The sequence below is a fragment of the Cheilinus undulatus genome, linkage group 8, assembly GCF_018320785.1.
Source record: "Cheilinus undulatus linkage group 8, ASM1832078v1, whole genome shotgun sequence".
Taxonomy (NCBI): domain Eukaryota; kingdom Metazoa; phylum Chordata; class Actinopteri; order Labriformes; family Labridae; genus Cheilinus; species Cheilinus undulatus.
The window spans coordinates 32,958,969-32,979,337 of NC_054872.1; the positions used below are offsets into that span (position 1 = coordinate 32,958,969).

Sequence of the window (20,369 nt, forward strand, 5' to 3'; positions counted from 1 at the left end):
TATTTGTTTTGAACATTTTAATGTTTGTTTTGAATGTATTTTGCCAGACTGTGTCTTGAATTGTGAATCTGTATTGTTGTTAATTGTGATTTTTGTCTCTTGGATGCTAAATTCCTGTCTGCACACCAAATTTACCTTTGGGTACTAATAAACCTGGAGAGAGAACCTTGAACCTTAAACCATTCACCTCAGAAGCTCGATGGTGGAGCTGGGAATGGCGCCACACCTGAGCTGAATGAGTTCCATTTTCTACAAGTGACAGAGCCAGAAAACAGCTGGACTCTGTTGAAACACCCCCACAAGGAAACATATTTGGATAAAATGGTATAGCTGCTCCACTATCCCCCGATCAAAGTAAGCTCTCTCTAAAGCACTCCTCCATGCTCATATTAAACAAGATAACACAGGAGATGTGCTAGAATCATTCACTGAGAAATCACGGTTTAATTGCTGTTCTGTCAGCTGCAGTCCCTGGTGCATCGTAAACATATTTGAACATGAATCTGTCTCTGCGTAGCCAGCATCACATGGCAGGTGGGCCTGTGTGATGCTTTGTTGAAGCTCCACAAAAAGTGCTTGCACTACAACTTTGTAAATAAGCCAAAAGGCACAGCTTTAATAGTCCCCTAATTATGGCATGTCACTGCACATACGCACTGGTGTGCAGAGATGCTGAGCCATTATGCAGTTATTTTGGGTGAAAAGGGGCCTTTCAATGCAAACTGACCTTATTGCATTAAGCATCTAATGATGATGATGGTAGCAGGGCATAAATAGAGTAAAGATTAGACTACTGTCTGTAAAAGCTGATTGAAGTATGTTGCAGTTTTTATGATACACAAACTTTCCAGAGATCAGGAAACAATTTCACCTTCATATGACTTAAAATAAATGATGATAAATGATGTGTAAATATTACTTTTACATAGCTATTACTAAGCCATAGCCAGGAGTTAAATCAGTCTGAGACTCCCAGCTGTTTTTATATCTGTGTGTGGCACTGTTACTAATGAAGGGTGTGATTGTTTTCTTAGGGTTTCTTTAATTCAGAGAAGAAATTTAATCAGGGTCATGCTTAGATGAACAGATCAAGATTTCCTTTAATTAAACACACTGCCTATCATTCTGAATATTTAACATGGATTGTCAGAATCTGTGCAGGATGCAGGCAGGATTTGACACACCTGTTGCAGGTGCAGGTTGGAGTATAAAAACATTACAAAATAAGAGTCATACATATACTAGATGCATTATTTTTGCATATTTCTGTGAGAAATTGGCAAAACAGTCGTGATAATAATAATACCCAACAAATAATAATTTGTTTTGCTGGAGTGTTTCCTACTCTCTGATTTTCAAATGTGGAAAACATGTTATGAATACTAGATGTAATAACATTAAAAGAAAAAAAATAAGATCTGGATTTCCCATAGCCTCTGGTATGCTTCTGTAGAGGATCCTGACCAGTTTGACCTTATTATTACCATGTAAGGGAGGGGCAGAGTAAAGCTCTGTTCATGTATCAAGGTGTTACTTTTAACAAAAAAGCTTTGTGTATCATCGTGTACTGTTTATCCCAGTTTTGAATCTTTTCTCAATATGAATCTAATTCAGGATATGTAAAACCTCATAATCTTGTTTTTCATTTTAACTGTTTATGTGATCATGAGAATACCCCAGTTTCAGATCATTTGTGTGCAGTTTTGTCCTGGTTTCTCACCATCTCACACTTTTTTTTTCTGTAAAAAGAATGATCAGAAACCTGGATGATTCATTTTCCCTTCCACAGTATTCAACCTGAGGTCTGTAGGTATCTTGGCATTAAAAACTATGATGGATATGCAGTGTGTACTTCTGCCTGTGTTCATTTTTAGACTCAGTGTGGATAAACCCAGTTGTGTAGTTTAACAGCATTGACCTTTGCTCAGTGAAGCACAGTGACGACAGACACAGTCTGACAGAGACGGCTGAGCTGACCCTGGATTTGTAGAAATGGAGTTGCGGCACTGCAGGCTGTGCAGGCTGTGAGAGATGGAGCGTAAAACTCAGGGGAAAACCTAAACGAGAGGAAAAGGATTTGCTTGCAGGAGCAGGATAAAAACACAGAGAGGGTGTGCTGCTATAAATGTGTAGTGGAAAACAGGGATGTATTTACCTTGCATTTATAAAATTATGAATCTTTCTATTTGTTGTTTAAGTTCTAAAGATAATTGCTTATCCTTTCCTGGCACGGACAGAGACTTAGCTGTTTTAGTTATTTAAGCCTGGCCTTGTTGTAGTTTGTAAAAGGGGCAAAGTGGGTGTAGTGGGTGAGGATGACCTGGTTAGATGGCATAGAAACCTGTCAATAATAACTATTGTGTCTGCAAATGTGTAATGATGTGTCTTTATTCGAGGTTTAGTTTTGGTTTACATATATTAATTTTCAGGGTTTTTTTTAATGATGCCATCTATACTAGTAAGAATACAACTGCAGACTGGGGTCATTACAGCAAGAAGAAGAATTGTAAATTTTCCAAAAACAAACAGAATTTGGGGGACTTTAAAGTGGCTAATTCACAAGAAATAAAACAGACTGTTTGAGACCATTAAGTAAGAAAAAATATGAGAAACAGACTCAGAGTTTTCAGATTTAGTCATAAATTCGTGTGAAATAGCACTGAGAGCTTTTAGATTATAAAGTCATAAATTATGGGTAAGAGACTCAGAAATTTTGAGATCATCAAGTCATTCATTTACTTGAACAAACTCTGAGTTTTTGAGACCATGAAAATGAACACTTATGTGCAAGGCTGGCAACATGGGAGAGAAAAGAGAGTACTTTGAGGGGCCTAGCAGCATGAAGGGGGCTGGAGAGGTCAACAAAAACACGGCCCATTGTAAATCTAAGCTGTGATAACCACGTTTTAACCTAAATTCTCACCATCCTTACAATACAACAAAAACCCACATTTATTCATTGTTGCTTCAATAAGCTGAGCCTGCTCTAAAATATAAACCCTCACCCTAAAACAGTGCATGCCTGAGTGTTTCTTTGACAATATTAACAATGTGAATGGGCCAGTAATCTCAACCATTTGTCGGCGGAGTCCAGGAGAGAGAACCAAGTGCGGATGAGTCCAAGTTATAACTCTTTGGTCAGCATGGTCATGTTTATGTCCGCAGAAAAGCTGGAGAACTTTTTAATGCCAGATGCATTGCACCCACAGTGAAACACAGTGTAGATTCCATTATGGTATGGGGTTCCATTTGTGGATACAGCTTGGGCAAATTAGTGAAAATCAATGGTATCATGAACAAGAATGTCTACCACAACATCTTAGTGCATCATGGAATCCCTTCTGGACTGAATCTGATTGGTCGTTGGTTCATATACCAACAAGACAGTGACCCCAAACATACTTCAAAGCTGTGCAGAGACTATTTGACCAAGAAAAGGGAATCTGGAGTACTGGAACTGATGGACTGGCCAAATCAAAGTCCGGATTTGGGATTTAGTAGATTCAAAGATTGATCATACAAAAGTTACATCTAAAACAAGTCTGTGGGAACAGCTAGAAACCATTCGTAACTCAATAACAAAAGAGACTGTTGAAGTTTTTAGGTTATTATATGTGAAAAAGGACTATTTAGTTGTTTCAGTTTGTTATTTGCCAAATAAATAACAATAGCATTTTTAGTTTTAAAAAAGTTTTTGAAAGATTTCTAAAATATTTATGTTTTCTGGTTTTTATGACAGGTGGTCTAATAAATTTTTTAAGCACTCTGTATATATATATGTATATATATTCTCCTTACATCTGTATACGTCTAATCCCTTAATTTTCATATTTTTATCTTATTTTTTTACAGTTTAATACTTTTATTTTTCTATGCCACTTGTTTTGCACCAAACACCAAGTCAAATTCCTTGTATGTGAAAATGTACTCTGCAATAAAACCCAATTCTGATTCTGTAACCATTTCTGTGTAGCTTTCTCTGTATGTTTCAGGCCATTGTCTTACTGGAAAATAAGTATTCCCTTAAGTAGCTCTCTTGCAGACTAGGATAAGAATGTCCTCCAGGATTTTTCTATATTTTACTACATTCATTTTCCCCTCTTCCTTACAAGCCTTCAAGGGCTGGCTGCTCAGAGGCATCCCCACAGCATGATGCTGCTAACACCATGCTTCACAGTGGGGATGGTGTGTTTGTGGTGATGTGCAGTGTTTGGTGTCCGCCAAATATGGCATCTTGTCTGCTGGCCAAAAAAGCAACATTTTGGTCTCATCAGACCAAAGACCTTTCTTCCACTTAATCATCTCCCACATGCCTTTTGGCGAACTCTGGGCAAGATTTAATATGAGTTTTCTTAAACAGTGGCTTTCGCTTTGTTACTCTCCCATAGAGCTCTGATTGGTGAAGAAACCAGGCAACAGTTGTATACAGATTCTCTCCTTTCACAGCTGCTGAAGCTTGTAACTCCTTCAGAGTAGTCATACATGTTTTGGTGGCCACTCTCACCAGCCTCCTTGTTGCACAGTCGCTCAGTTTGTGAGGATGGCACCAAAAGCACCAATTGGTTGGACCTCTGAATTAGGTTGTTGAATTAGGACAGTCACTTTAAACGGGGTAAATAATTATGCAATCGCTAATTTTACATAAGAAACACAGCAGCACAATGAACAGAGTTACAGATATGAAATATAACAGTTATTAACACAGATCAAACAAATCACAAATCACAGAGCACAAAGTCATTGGTCAAAACATCTACAACTTGAAGCATCATCCTCCAGTGCCTTCAATCTACTTTTAAAAAGATTTAGAGACCATCTCCCCTAGACATAAAGTCTCTTGCAGTAGATTCCAGGCTGCAGGAGCCGCATACCTGAAACTCCTTTTACCCAATTCAAGACGGACTTTGGGAACAGAGAGCAAAAATAAGTGTTGTGACTGAGTCACAGAGCGAAGACTGTAATTTCCAGAACTTTTCACATGAGTAAGATCCCACAAATATGATGGAAGCAGATTTAGTAAAGCCTTATAAAGACATGCCAATGGTTTAGCCTACACTTTGATAAAGAAGGCCAGCCAACTTGATCATACAGGGTATAATGATGAGTTAAGGACTTAAAGTTTGTTATAAACCTCAGCGCTCCATGATACACAGCATCCAAAGATTTAAGGCATTGAGAGGATGCATGCATGTATAAAACATCACCATAATCAATTAAAGGCATAAAAGTGGCAGAAACAAGTCTTTTCTTAGCAGTAAATGAAAAACAACACTTATTTCTAAAATAAAATCCAAGACGCAACTTTAACTTCTTCACAAGTTGCTCAATATGAAGCTTAAAAGTCAAAGAATCATCAATCAAGAATCCAAGATATTTCTAAGAAGGCAAAATCTCAATCACATCACCCTGAGACGTGGTAACAGAAGGCAGGTTCAGGTGATTTTCTCTTTGAGTTTGAGAACATCATCAGTTTGGTTTTGTCAGGATTCAGAACCAATTTTAACTCACACAAAGAGTCCAGTACAATATCAAAAGCCCCCTGTAGGCGACAGAGAGCCTGATGCTGTGTAGGAGCAGAGCAATAATGACAGTGTCATCAGCTTTTGGATCTCATGTTATGACTGCATCCAAAATTGACGTAAAGCATCAAAGAGGAGTTATCAGCAGACACTGGATGAGCTGTTTGGGCTACAAATAACAGGATAATTGATGTGTGGAAGTGTAACAACAAGGATGAGTGACCATGTCAACTACTCTCCACACACAGCACTCTGTTATAATGACAACAGGATGCACTGATTTCAGTTTTATAAATAACCACGCTATTAAGCCTTACATAATTTGTTCTAATGATATAAAATATGGTGAGTTGACGTCACATAGCTATAAATTACACGACTTCCAGCATAATTGGAACGATAGGCTGCCTGGGTGCTTAGCACGAATATATCTTGGATGCATTATATAGACGTAACACCTACTTAAGTGCAGATTAATGCAGACTTTTAGGGTGCAGCATGGTTTCAGCGTGTGAGGGAGGGAAAAGGTTAAAGCCAAGGCTCCATTAAAACAAGCCTCCCGACCCAATTCTGCTGCGGTGGGGGGATTATCACACAGAGTGGGGAGTGAGAGTGTTAATATGGGCTGTAACTAGTACTTGACTTGGTCCTAATGCACTGCAGAGGAGGGCAACTGAAAAGAAGAACTGGTTGTAATGGGACGGATAAGATAGAAGAGTGTCATTCAGCTAGATGTGAATGATTAAATGATCCCTAGGTGGATTAAAATTCCATATTCTAAATGGGAGATTTTTTAAGCTTCATAAACAAATGCACTCATTTATAAGGGATTAACAGTAATCTCTCTATTTCTATCCTTTTTCCCTCCTGTGCACATCTCTCTCTCTCTCTCTCTCCCTCTGTCTTTCCTCCTCTCTCTTCTGCCTCAAACTGTAGTTTCTGTGCTGCACTACAATAACTACATCAACTTCCCCTACTGCTAATTGTCTGCTTTTCAGTCCTTGTCTATCTTCTCTTTGTCTCTAATGTGCCCTTAATCCCACATGTGTGCATGTACTGTATATAGTATAAAGTACTCATACAAAATGTACAGCCATGTTTATTTCCTCTTTTAATCTCTTCATTAAAAAAAAAAAAAAAAGAAAGTGACTTCTGTCAGTAAAGCCAAAAATATCAGTACAGTTTGACTTCAGAGAGAGGAAAGGACAGTGTTTTCCTGACTTACTTTCATCTTTACTTACATCTTGTACAATATAAATAGTGTATGGAGCCAACTTTACATACAAAAGGCAGTAATATGAATAAAAGGAGTGGTTCTCAACTGGTGGTTTGTGACCCAAAAGTGAGCTGTGAATGTGTGCCTTGGGAAAAATATGTGGCAAAGAATCTGTGCTTTATGCAAGCCCTGCACAGAAATCTATCTATTATAGTTCATGCTTTTCATTTTCTCCTGATAAATAAGTTTTGTTTGTTTTTGAAAGATCTGGACTTATTAGAGCCCAAGCACCCACCTCAGAGCAAGGACCCTATTAAAATGGATTTTTTAAAAAGTGAAAAGCTTGATTTTTCATATACCAGGGCTTTCCAGTGGCTACATTTGGACAACTTTTTCCTCCTTTTTTTGTACTGTCCATTGAGACCAATAATTCTGTATTACTTTTCTTTTGTCAATCATCACCAAACTTTACAAAGATGCTCAAACATTGAGCCTCTGTCCGTTCATGCACAAATTAAACCACTCTGAAACAGCGCCCCCTTTTGGCAAGTGAAAATTTCTTTGTGACTTTTTCCCCTGATAAGATATTTTAAACATTCAGCACCTACACACCATACGTGTTAGATGGAACCATGAACACACCTACAAAAAAACCCTCTTGGACTATTTCCCAAATCCCAACAGGAACTCCACCAGCGTCATTTTAATTTCAAATAAGGCTTTTTGATGGTGCTGAATGGCGTTCATTTAGCACCAAATTTCACAGGAAGTGGCCATAACTCTCATGCAACATCTGATTGGCTTCACGTTTCACATGGATGATAAAATCTGACCCTCTACATATTTACATGTCAATTGAATGGTTTTGCTGTATAGTGCCACCTATTGCAGAGGAAGCTGGTAATACCTCTAACATAAAACATTCTATGGTCTTTGAATTTAACTTAATACATATCAGTTCTGTAATGATCACTTGTACACATTTGTATCCTGTTTTACCATTCTGCCACCTACTGCTCACAGCCAGTACTACATCATATACAAAGTGCAAAATGCTCATATTTTAATTTAATGACCCTCCTAGAAGGTCTACATGGTCTCTCTACTGGATTGCAGCCCACTGCACAGGTTGCTAACACCCAACTAAATGTCCGCGGTTGCGACACGCCCCTACATGCATCAGGGTGAAAGGGCCCTTCAGTGTTGCTTGCAACCAGAGTTTATTTTGTTATTTTGAAATAATAGCTGGTTTTCCCATAATGATGTGTTCATCTCTCCAGATCTCAAGAAAAACAAAAGAAAACTTAAATGTTATGAAGTGAAACAAAATAAGCTAAAATGAATGCATGTATGTCCCCTCAGGTCTTCTGTTATGATGTGCTTTTAAAACATGCCTGTTTTCTTCTCCTGTCTGTTTGTTTGGTCATATTTTTCTACCATATCAAAGGAAAATACAACATTTCTTATCAATGAATACATTTGAGGAATTTGAAATGATTACACATTTGGGCTGCAATTTCTGATTAAAGAGTTGGTGATGAGTCCTGGGGCCAGGCCAGTTGAGAACCACTTAATTAAAATAAGTCATAAAAACAGAGAAGTGTTTGTGGTATGAAGGTGTAATGGCCCTGTTGTGAGAGTTGACGCGGATAAGAAAGTTTTACAGTTTGGATGTTTCAGTCAGTCAGGTCATGTTTGTCTCTCACAGTTCATCTTTGCCCCCAATCACCCTTCCTCTCCCCCCTTTGCCTCTCTCTTTCTTTGCCTGGCTCCGAGCGTTCCTGCCCTCTGTCCTCTCCTCGTCTTTTTTCACCACACTCTGTCCAGCTGCAGCCCACAGGGCCTCCGCCTCCTCTCGCTCCTGAGGGTGGAGAAATAAAACCACAGTAATGACAGAAACAGCAGTGATTTTCATTAACCTTTATGTCATGAACAGCACGTTTGGAAGGGACAGCTGATTTTATCTTTTCCTGTTAAGAGTCAATTTAATTTCTATCCTTGAACTTCCTGGACATTGCCATGGAAGCTGGTTAATTTAATTCTTTTTTTTTTTGTAGTAGGTGATAATAGAAAGAATCAAGGTTATCAGAGTCTTTGATCTTAAATTTCATTTTAGTTTTAATTAGTTTAATAGCTTGTCTCTTACTTTACAAAAATGCTTCACTTTTGTAATTTTAGTGTGAGTTTTCATTTCAGTCAGGCCCACTTTGTCTAGAAACACACGATTGTGGTAATATTTTTTTCTCTTTTTTGCTTTAATTGCTGTTATTTATATTTAGAGGTGTGGCTGCTCTGAGATCCCCCTGTCCTTCCACAAGCCTATATGGAAAGCATCATGCAGGAACAGCACATGTTCCTACTTTTCCTGTGCCTACAAGGAAAGCCTGAGGCAGTGAGAGAAGCAGTAATAAACCCAGAGCAGTGCAAGTGTCACTGAAAACAGAATGACCTTGATTAAGTCAGATATAGCATAGTTTAAATATGGAAGTATGAGTGCAATTAGCCAATGGTGTACTTTTAGCAAATCATCTGGCCGTTAGCTTATGAGGACTTGCAGCTGTTCTCAAATGTTGTGGCAATCAACTCTATGGCCTGCCTTAACTAACGCTATATGGTCAGCAATAGGAGATAATTGTGAGGGGCGAAACTGAAAAAGGCCAGAAAAAGTAAACAATTTGAACAAAACACATTCAAACAGACTACACTTCACTTTTCAATTCATTCATTCATTCAAATTTGAATGAATGAATGAATGAATGAATATAAAATCAGAATATAAAATAAAAATACAAAATGTGCAGTATAACTGTAAGATATTTCAATAACAATATAAAATGCCATTTATAAACCAAACTCTGAGTGTTTATCATCTATATCTTTCTGTTCATATATCTTTCTGCTGTCTGCAAAATATTCATCCTGAATGAGAAATTAATACTCATATGCTGTGTTATTCTAAGAACTAAATTGGCATCAATAACTTCAGGGCATCTGATAGCAAACTTGAGCTTAATCTGACCTCATCAAAATAGTGTTAAAGCATGGCTACTATACCATCCAATGGGTATGTGTATACATGTAAGAGACAGCAACTATTGCTTAGTTACTTAAAATAATCTTTCTTAAAGAATGCAGTAAATTCAGACTTTCCAATGTGCATACTGCCAATACTGATATTGCAATTATGGCGAAACTCTAATTAATTGTGCTGCCCTTCCATTGTTTATGCATAAGGTCATTTGCAAGATGCAGACTGAATTAGACAGGCTGTTTTTAAACTGGGAAAGTTGCTGTAAACTTTTCAAGAATATATTTTTTGCGACTTGTTTAGAGGATTTAACTATATGTTTCTTACAAAATGTTTCACAAAACTTTTTGCTTCAAAGTGTAATTCATATGAAACATTTGCAATATCTGAAATATACCACATTATGATTCTTATATACAGTTTTAAATGAATGCACATATCTAGTGAATAATTCTCCCCATTCCATGCAGATATGTGACCAAAGCTGGTAAAAACTCCTGCAAGTCGTCCGAGGTCATTTTTGAGTTTTTTACACATTATGAAAGCGTAGATTTCAAGCTTTCAAATGATGTATCATACACCTTAATCTGAGCATATTTTACAAAGATATGCTCATTTGAATGTTAACTTCTAATTCCAGTTTGCTCTGAGAAAACCAGGTTCAAAGTTTCAGGACGTTTCCTACCTTCAGGCAGGCCAGGTAATGGGCGTGAACAAAAGAGCCACATTTACATAAAGTCCACCCAAACCAAGCTTCTGAATCGGACTGGTGACGCTCATCAAAATATTCCCATAGGAAATCTGCCTTCATCAAACTTTCACTGTCGAGTGATCCTGAAGTCATCCCAAGTCTGTTGATAATTCTTGCTGCTTCTTCATCGTCTCTTCTACTTTTCTTCGCTGCAGGGTGCATCTTGAGGCTTGCTGATAAAGGTGATAATTAGAAACAGCTGTAGTTACATGCCGACGGGGGTTGGAGTTTGAGCCATGCGGTGTTTGTTATTGCCCATCTCAATGGGCGAAACTGGGGACAACGGCAGGCTGAGTGGCCAATTATCACCCAGCAGTTTTGCCTTCCCCTCCCCTCAATCTCCCCCCAGAAACAACGAAAAGAGGGCATTTTTAAACACAAAATTAACGCTTTTAAATATCACATTTGTGTTACTTTTTTCATCGAATGAGTAGTTTAAATGTCGGACTTGCATAAAATGAGAAAAAACGAAAAATAATCATTTTGAAGAAAACAACTTTGTATCCATTTTTCTCAACCACCTGAATGCCGACTTGCAGGAACTTTATCTGGCTTCGGTCACATATTCATTCAATGTACACACAGGACACTGATGTAATTCAATGCCACCGTGAGCCAAAACATGACGACTACCACCATATTTGCATCATACTCCAGCTGGCCTTGTTATTCAACACCGGTGTCACGACATCAGCACAGATGACTGCAGGTGACAGGTCTGACCTGAGGGGAAGGTTGAACTCTTCCTAATGATCATACTTACCATGTCCCTGTAGAGCTTCTCCTTTGTGAACCAGAGTGCCAGAGCACACCGCCGGCCTTTCGTCACTGCAGTCACACCATGTGGGTTTACTGGACCAGAGGAGAAGCCCACCAGTCGACCACAGCTGGGTTTTACTTGAGCCTAGAATCATGTTCAGAAGGGGAACGGTCAAATATTCTTACAAAAAGGTTGCATATATGACCTTAAATGAGTGACCAGTGATAAAACCGAGCTTAAACTTACTGTTACTGTCTTTGCATCCCTGTTTGTAAAGAATAACTCGCCACCATCAAAGTTGTCATTCAGGTAAAGAATGGCACTACAAAGAACAAATACAAAAATCACGAAAAGATCTTAGTGCTTCTTTTGCACAAACAAACAAAATAAGAATTTACATTTGACCAGAAAGTATTTGATCTAACTGATTTATAGAGCAAGCTCAATCTGCCCATAAACTCTGTTTATCTTCTGTGTTTTTCTGCTTCTCCCGATTGTTTTGTGTACCTGAGGTCTCTGTGTGTGAATGCTGGTGGTTCCCTCCAGCACTGCTTGGTATCTGGTTCTAGGAGACAGTTGTCAACATGGACAGGGTGAGACAGGTCCAGCCTGCCCTCCTGGTCACCTGAGGCCATAGACAAAACAAACTTGACTTCTCAGAAGGACATGTTCACAGTGTAGAAGTCTGTGAAAACCTGCGGTTGTTTCTCCTCGTGGTTAGCCCTTTTGCATTTCTTACATAAAGTAATCATGATCCCCCTCTAGACAGATTTGAATAATGGCTGCATTACCTGCAACAGCACTGCGGCAGACCAGGTGTGTGAAAGACACAAAGAGTCCTGAGGGGCTCCTGAAGTAGGAGTGCAGCAGGGTTCTTGTTCTCTCGCCCAGCTCGTATAACAGCTTGGCATCTGATTGGTTCACCAAGCCTTCCTGAGCCAACTGCAAAAAAACATTAGATGAGATAGATCAAATGACGATACATAGATGATGTAAAAAACAAATCATACATGTATACCTTGACAAAACTGAACACTGCTGTTTCCATAACTCGCTATTAATCACACCATGTCACTTTATATCTTTAAACTGTCACTTAAACTTGACTGCAAATTGATACATCATAAATCATCCTGTAGAGTTCAATAATTCCCTCCTTGTGTATCAGCTGTATAAACCCCCGATTTAAATCTTATCATTTAAATATTATGTTTCACGAATCTCATATATATCATCATTATTCTAACTTCTATTTACTAACTTGCTATTTTTCTTCTTAGTGTTGTTCATCGTCTAGACTCCCCACTGAGGATCGTTAAAGTGTCATGTCCTGTCAGTGGTTACCTTTACCTCTGCCCCTTAAATATAATCAGAATAGACAGAAAACTCAAACACAGGTAAGATGTGGGAAAAGAAGAGGAGAAAAGAGAGGGTGAAGATGAGATCTGAATTGTCATATTTCCTTGTCTTCTTTTAAGTAGTTCTCGTATTTGCTGTTAATTCATTGTTAGTCCAACATTTACCTTAAATTCCTCTTAAAAAGTACCATGTTTGGCTAGCAGTGCAAAATGTTTTACATTATTTTTCCTTGCCTTAACCCTCCATCAGAGCTCTTGGGTTCCCCTATGGGGCAATGGTTCCTACCTATGGAATCACTGTGTTATGTTGTGTTATGTTGTGCCATGTCATGTTATATTATATTATGCTATGTGATGCGATGCTATACTATCAGAGGTGTCAAGTAACTAAGTACAAATACTTCGTTACTTTACTCAAGTAGAAATTTTGGGTATCTATACTTTACTGGAGTAATTATTTTTCAGCCTACTTTTTACTTCTACTCCTTAGATTTTCAAGCAATTATCTGTACTTTCTACTACTTACATTTTAAAAATAGCCTTGTTACTCCTATTTCATTTCAGCTTGTTTTCATTCCGGCTTGTCTTTGTTCAAAAAACACAAATTAAAAACCCAAAAACCTATCCAGATAAATCACGCCATCCGGATAGAGTGAATTTGATTTTGGTTGGATGAGAAGTTTAAACATAATACCATTCCGACACCCTATTGGTTTGTAAGCGATCCATAGCACCTGCACACGACACACATCACGTCACACTCCAGCAAGGAAATAGCAGACGTATGTAGCCTAGTACAAAGATGTCTGTGGCAGAGACTCAAGAGAACTCGAGCAAAATGCCCCAACCAAGCACCAGTGAGGAGGTTGGTAGTACACATATATAGTTCTTGAATGTATTTGCATTGTACTAAAATGCTTTCCTTTTCAATGGGCATAAATGTGGCTGAAACAGGTGCATCCCAAATTTTTCAACATTAACATTTTAAAATAACATTATAGTCATTATGGCCTTTAGAAAAATGTTTTTTTTGGGGAGGTGGAGTAGTGCACTATAGGTCCCTGTGGCACGGCCAAAGTTTTTGTCCGTATGGCATTTTTTCCCCCCTACATTACTTTTACTTTTATACTTTAAGTAGTTTGAAACCAGTACTTTTACACTTTTACTTGAGTAAAAAGCTTGAATTGATACTTCAACTTCTACAGAAGTCTTTTTAAACCCTAATATCTATACCTCTACCTGAGTAGTGAATGTTAATACTTTTGACACCTCTGTATACTATGCTGTGTTATGCTATCCTAGGCTAGGCTAGGCTATGTTATGTTATGTTATGTTACGTTATGCGATGTGATGTGACAGGATGCGATGCTATGCTATGTAATGTTATGCTATGCTAGGCTAGGCTATGTTATGCTATGATATATAACGCTAGACTATGTTATGCTATGCTATGTAACGCTAGGCTAGGTTATGATATGTAATGCTGAGCTATGTTATGCTATGTTCTGAGCTCATAGACAGGATCCTGTGACCTCATGGTTTGATTTTTGCTCTGATATGGATCGTCAGCTGTGAGGCCTTCTATGGAGAGGTGTGTGCCTTTCTAAATCATTTGATGGGAATAACCTGCGCTAAATTTAAAGTGTTTTTCCAAAGGGTCTGAGTACCTATTTTAATGTGACAATCAGGTTTTTTTTAATTATTCATTTTTTTTATACTGTAATACCAGGCTGCAACACATGTAAAAATGTAAGGGGGTCTGAATCCTTTCTGAATGCACTGTATATCAGGGGTTACAACTTAATCTATGAACTAATATTTTTATTGCAGCTGATAAATGCTCATATTATGGCATATTCAACCCTTTTCACTCACCTTTACTGCTCTGAGAACAGTCAAGCCCTCAAATGTCTCATGAGGAGTGTGTGGAGACCGTCGTCCCTGGTAACCATCTCCTAGAGATCCTGCAACCTGCCAGAGAAGAGATTAAATGACCCATCAGATGGGTATTGATCTCAGAAGGGCAGGCTTTAAAAATCTGAACTTACTGTTGCTAACTGCAATATCCTGTCACACTCTTTCTCTGTCATGACTCCATCCAGGACTACACGATTGGTCCCATTTAGAACCATGTCATCCATGGTGATAGTCACACCCACCTGACGGACTGGGCCACCTGGAGGAAGAACAAAGAAGAATGGTTAACAGAAAACCGGAGGTGCATTTTCAACTGCAACAACAGGATTGACTTACAGTGCTTAACAAATTTTTTAGACCACCTGTCATATTTGTCTCAAAGACCATCCAGCATCATGAAGTGCTTTAATGTGGACTCTTTCATTTTCGCTGAGCTCTCCACATTATACATTTTGAACAGGAATGAGGGATTTCAAACTGAATTCACCCAAATTTGAGCCGGCTCACTGGGCTTCTCTGAGAAGTCAGAAATGAATCAAGCATAACATTCAACCACTGAAACTAATTTATCTGTTCAGGAATGCAAGTAAATAACTATAATTTGACATATTAATCAATAAATAATAATGTGCTTCACTATTTTTCCAGTTTTTTTTTTTGTAAATCATTAAATTAGAAAATTCATGGATAACAATAATAATTATATTTTAGCATTAAAAATATCATTTGGGTTAAAGAGCTTCTACATATTGGTGTATTAACCATTGCAGAAACATGAAAAATGATTTTGGTAATAACAAATGCTGTTAATTCAGGGCAGCTGTGGCATAAACCTTACTTTGATCAGGGTTAGGGTGGTCTAATAAATTTGTTAAGCACTGTATCTCACCAGCAAAAAATCCACTGTCATCCACTTCATCTTGCTGCTCTCCTTCTTTCATTTTCTCATTCATTTTCTCCTTTTCAATTCTGAAAGAGAAAAGAAATACTACCATCACTTCAAATAAACTTTGAAAGGCACAACAAAAAGTTTCCTTTTCTCGTTCTAACCTCCAGGCATCTCTGAGTGATTCAGGTACAATATCCTCTGGAGTCCAAAGATCCTAAACAGAGAGGAAAGATTCAATTTGTGAATGTAATCATGTGTATTGAAATTGTTTTTGCCTTAGTACTTACTGGGTCAATGAAAGTGAAGTCAAGGTTCTCCATACCAAAATACAGCAACTTTTTCTCCTGCAAGGAGCTCTTGACATATGTGACAAACTCCTGTTGAATAAACAGACACACTTAAAGCCAACTATAACAAAGTAGTAATTCCTCATTTTCTGTCTGAATTATAGTGAAAACAAAAAGAGAATCTGAGACTATGACCACCTTATTTGTGATTTGAGTCTAACATAGAATACCTGAGCAGGCTGTGTGCCCTGTGACTCTGTGTCACCCCCTAGTGTTTCGGTGTAGAGCTGCAGGTTGTCTAATGAGTCCTTGTCAGAGGGGTAGAAAAGAAGAAGGGAGCGAAGAGTCTGTACTGCTCCACTAATATCACCAGCTGTGGGGATAAGGGCGTGCAAAAATGGAAAGCTGGTACTTAAGCATTGAAAATGAAAATTGGTTATTATGGAGCTAAAGAAAAATAATCTTAAAATGCAAATACATTGTATAATTTCAATGAAAATTCCTGAAAAATGTACAGTTTCACGTCAAATCTGGACCTTTAAACTGTGCAATATGTAGATGCTCCAGCTGTGAGGGCAGAAAATCCTCCTGTGCAGAAATTCTCCCAGGCCTTGTGGCTATCTGAGTCACACACGACTGCCGGCACGACAGCAGGGAGAGGGAAAGAGCTGGAGTAATAAAATAGAAATTTCAGGTACTTCTAATTATTTATGCAGACAAGGTCGAGCTTGAGCATTATTTTTTTCAGTTTTTACCTGCAGCTTTCTCGAATACGCCATAAACACTGTCTAGTCCCCGGTCTTCTGGCAGCCGCTGAGAGGCCACCTCACACTGCACCCTGCACTCCTCCGTCTGCCGCAGCGTTTCGTTCACACACCCTTTCCATTTCTCTGCAGCCTTCACCCAGTCAGAGGAAGCCTCAAACTGAAGTGCAGAATCATACAGGACCTGATTTTGAGACAAGCAAAGAGAGGAAAAAAGTAAGCTTTCAAGAAAAACAAGCTGGCTTTTGATATAGATTTTAGATAAGTACTTCTGCATAAGAACATGTTATTTCATGGGCAATGCCAGACTAGTTTAAACAAGCCTTATCATGTTGTAAGGAGTGTTTCTCAATCATCAAAAATAAGTAGTTAGGGAAAGGAGGTGTGATTATGTTGGTTGGGAGAAAGTAAGGAGAAGGAATTCAGTCCCTCTGGCCATGGCTGTCTCTCCAAACAAATTACTCTGAAATACTCTATTTCTCCTAAGCTGTCACATAAAAACCCTATTTGATGCACTGTTTATCTAAATAGATTGTAAAATCCCAGGGCCTTCAGATGTTAATTAATTGAGACATAAAATTCAAATAGTAGACCCTTTTCTAAGGGACAGCAATGCTTTAGTATGTTTATACGTGGGAAACCGACTGGGGCAAATGGTTAGGTCCCACCCCATGTACTCAGGAAGCCTGGGTTCAAGTCTGGCCTGCGGCTCCCATCCCGCATGTCCCCCCCACTCTCTAATCCCTGTTTACGAATCTATCTTTTTATGCCTCTGAATAGAGGCATAAAAAACCCCAAAACATATCTTTAAAAGAACAGAAATGAACTCCCCACACGCATATGTTTTCTTTAGTTTTCCCATTAGAATTAAATGTAAATGACCAGGAAGACTAGAGTAATTATGAAGAAAATAAACTACACATGATTTTTGGGTTTATACTGCACTGTACCACCATTCCTCTCTGCTTACCCAGTGTTTCTCATTCTCAATCTCTCTGTCCTGAAAGGCCTCCTCAGTCACTCCTTCCATCCGCCTGTACTTCTCGATGTTGTTCCTCATCTCGAGATGACTGGGGTTGGCAATGAAGTAGGTATAAGCTGCCGATGCCGCCTTCTGCAACTTTTCCAACTGAAATGCAAAGAGAGAAGAGTGTAAATTAAGCTTGTAAAGAGCAGACACTGGTGACTTGAATCATTGTTGGAGTTGAAGAATCACAGGATCAAGTTTGAGCTGTTTGGCCCTAATTGCTGCTTTGAAATTATATGATATGTATGAGGTAGATGCATATTTTTTAAATAAAAATTTAGACCTTTTAAAAACCCAAACCAACAAAATAATTTACATTTTTGCACCATGTTGTGTTGATGTTTTGTGGATTTTGTATAGGACTAGGACCATTGCTCCAAATAAGTTTGTTGTTTCATGTTTTTTTCCTGTTTGATCAGAAATGATCACTTGGTCTTGATTGACTGCATCAATAATGCAGGCACTGCATTACAGATAGACCTACTTGTGACCCGTGTTTTTTGGATGGTTGCTTCCAAAATTTGCACATTAGTTTTATACCACTCTTCACCTTATCAAGAGATAACTCACATGGGCTTCAGTGTTTGACCACATGTGGACCTATCTTAGATGTTGCTGATAGTGCTCTCTGATGAGATGGCTGGAAAAAATAAATAAAATAAAAGACCAGGAATTCTTGGTGCTTATTTACATCAGGTACAGGAGGCATATGACATCAGGGTGTAACTAATATGCTTCTTCATTTCAGTCAGAACCACTTTGTCGAGAAAAACACAATTTGCAGATATAAATATATATATTCTTTTTATTAGCACTTACTTATTAGCAATTATTGCCATTATCTGTGTTTGGCAATATGGCTGGGTAGGAGGAGCTAGGGTGGAGGAGGGTTGCAAAAAGTAGCCTACAGAGGGAGCAGCAAAGTGAGCCAAGCTAGAGCATTTTAAAGTGATGAGTGCAGCATGAGTGCGATTAGCCAATAAGCATGCTAAGAAAAAAATCAGATGGCTGTCAGCTGATGAGGGCTTGCTTGAGATCAGCTGATTTCATTACGTGGAAACTCTTGGTTCTGTGGCCTACCTGAACCAATGCTAAACCCTTGAAGTTTGTGAAAACACATGTGAAAGATGTTGTAAATGCTGTTGTTGCGAATTCCCAAAAAGAAAAAAAAAAGGTTTTCTAATGCTTACTGCGCAGTGTAGACTTGATAGAATTTTAAGATACAGCTCAAGTATCATCTAAAATGTAAGACCTCTTACAAGTTGAAAGACTGCTTTTACGGCCTCTTCTTTGAAAAAATAATAATTTGATTCAAGACCTTCTAATAATCTACATGAACCATGTTTTTAAGTCTGTCAGCAGTATTCATATCATTAAATATTCTCTTAAACTGTGATGATTGCTAATGTAACAGCTTACCTTGTAATATGTGACCTGCAGGAAGTTGTAAGGGTTGCGACTGCCAAATTCATACTCGATGTCTGTGGAAACAGGAAGTTGTCCTGCTGGTGTCACTGAACGTCCCAAACAGAACCTCAAACATTCAGCTCTCTGCTGCACCCAGTCCAAGGCCCACAGGTCCCACAGACTTCCCCTTTCAGAGTCTGGCAACAAAGAAAACATAAAGCAGATCCTGATGTGAAATACATCCTTGAACTTAAGTCTGAACTTTTTACATATTTTAAACATTGAAGCAAACATACTTTGCAATGATTTAAAGAAGCGTAATTTATCACGTCTGCTTTCCTACTACTGATGTGGAGGATATTTTCATATGTGAGTCCAACACATGTGCTAAAAGTGCCTTCATAATTTTGTTTTTCCCAACCTGTTATTATCTTCGATACAAAGCTGGGATTCTGGTTTACCTCTAGCCCCATAACTAGTAAAGTTAAACTGTTAAACCTGATTACCTAAAGCAAATATGTGCAACTTGCTTTTATGAATCCACAACTATTAGAATAAATGTATAGTTCACATGTAAGTATTTAAAAATCTACTGCCTGCTGAAACATCACAGGATAAACAACCTGATAACTAAAAAGCACCAAAAAAAAAAAAAGAAGAATTTTTGTTGCACATTTCCTGAGGAAAATGTTCTTCCTACCTCAGTCAGAGAAGGAAACACACAATTTTGATGAATGGCTGTGGTGACAATTGCTGCACACTTTATGACATTGACTCTACCATATTCAAATTGATCTTGTAAAAAGATTTAGGACCATAAGTACAGGCTATGGTGAGGTTATAAAAGGCAACAGTTTCTCTTTGAGAAAGGATAGTTTTACCTTCATTGTTCATGTAAAGTTGGGGAATTACAGAACAAGACCATAACAAGCAATCTTCTCTGACCTCATTCAGGACCATCCAGTCAAAACAAACCCAATATTTGATAAATCATAACTTACCTAGTTTACTGAGAGACTCTTTCCCTGCTGACTCACAGTCTTTTTGACACTGTCTGCGGACCCTGAACAGTGATTCTTTGGTAACGAGGGATTTCTCCAGCAGCTCTGCAGCTTTCGCCCACTCCCCATTAAAATATGAACGTACTCCACTGTAATACAGAAAATCATACGGCTGCAGGAGTGACAACACGTTAGAGCTGCCGCTACCCGGGGCTGCAAAAGCGAAATTAAGCAAAGCTACAAAAACAACATTAAACGCCACGTATACAGTGAGATGGTTGGAAGTCAGCGCCATGGTCCGAGAAACAAACCCCGTGGAGGAGACGGAGTTTGGAGAAGAGGAGGGACTAGGGAAATACTCAGTGAACGGAGGATTGTCATCCGGAAAGTTTCCTCCCGTTTGAGTCTACAGTCTATGGTTCTGTCCTCTTATTTTTGTATTAAA

General features: G+C 38.5%; 1 protein-coding gene across 1 annotated transcript; it reads right to left on the bottom strand.

Moving 5' to 3' along the window:
- Positions 1 to 6,617: 6,617 nt before the first annotated feature.
- On the bottom strand, positions 6,618 to 20,243 carry p3h3 (prolyl 3-hydroxylase 3). The gene is made up of 16 exons (XM_041792468.1): positions 19,925 to 20,243; positions 18,936 to 19,120; positions 17,460 to 17,618; positions 16,481 to 16,673; positions 16,262 to 16,393; positions 15,956 to 16,098; positions 15,726 to 15,815; positions 15,600 to 15,652; positions 15,439 to 15,518; positions 14,681 to 14,808; positions 14,508 to 14,603; positions 12,066 to 12,216; positions 11,782 to 11,899; positions 11,521 to 11,596; positions 11,278 to 11,418; positions 6,618 to 8,596 (listed from the first exon to the last, which is right to left on the bottom strand). Exons 1-16 carry the CDS (start codon positions 20,217 to 20,219, stop codon positions 8,438 to 8,440), a joined length of 2,199 nt encoding a protein of 732 aa, XP_041648402.1. The 5' UTR covers positions 20,220 to 20,243; the 3' UTR covers positions 6,618 to 8,437.
- Between the last annotated feature and the right edge of the window lie 126 nt (positions 20,244 to 20,369).

Coding starts and splice junctions, on each gene's coding strand:
- p3h3 (XM_041792468.1), bottom strand. CDS start 20,219: ATGGCGCTGACTTCCAACCATCTCACTGTATACGTGGCGTTTAATGTT. Junction 16,099..16,261: donor ACATATTGCACAGTTTAAAG/GTCCAGATTTGA, acceptor TTATCCCCACAG/CTGGTGATATTAGTGGAGCA. Junction 8,597..11,277: donor AGAAGCTCTACAGGGACATG/GTAAGTATGATC, acceptor CTCCACCCTCAG/GAGCGAGAGGAGGCGGAGGC.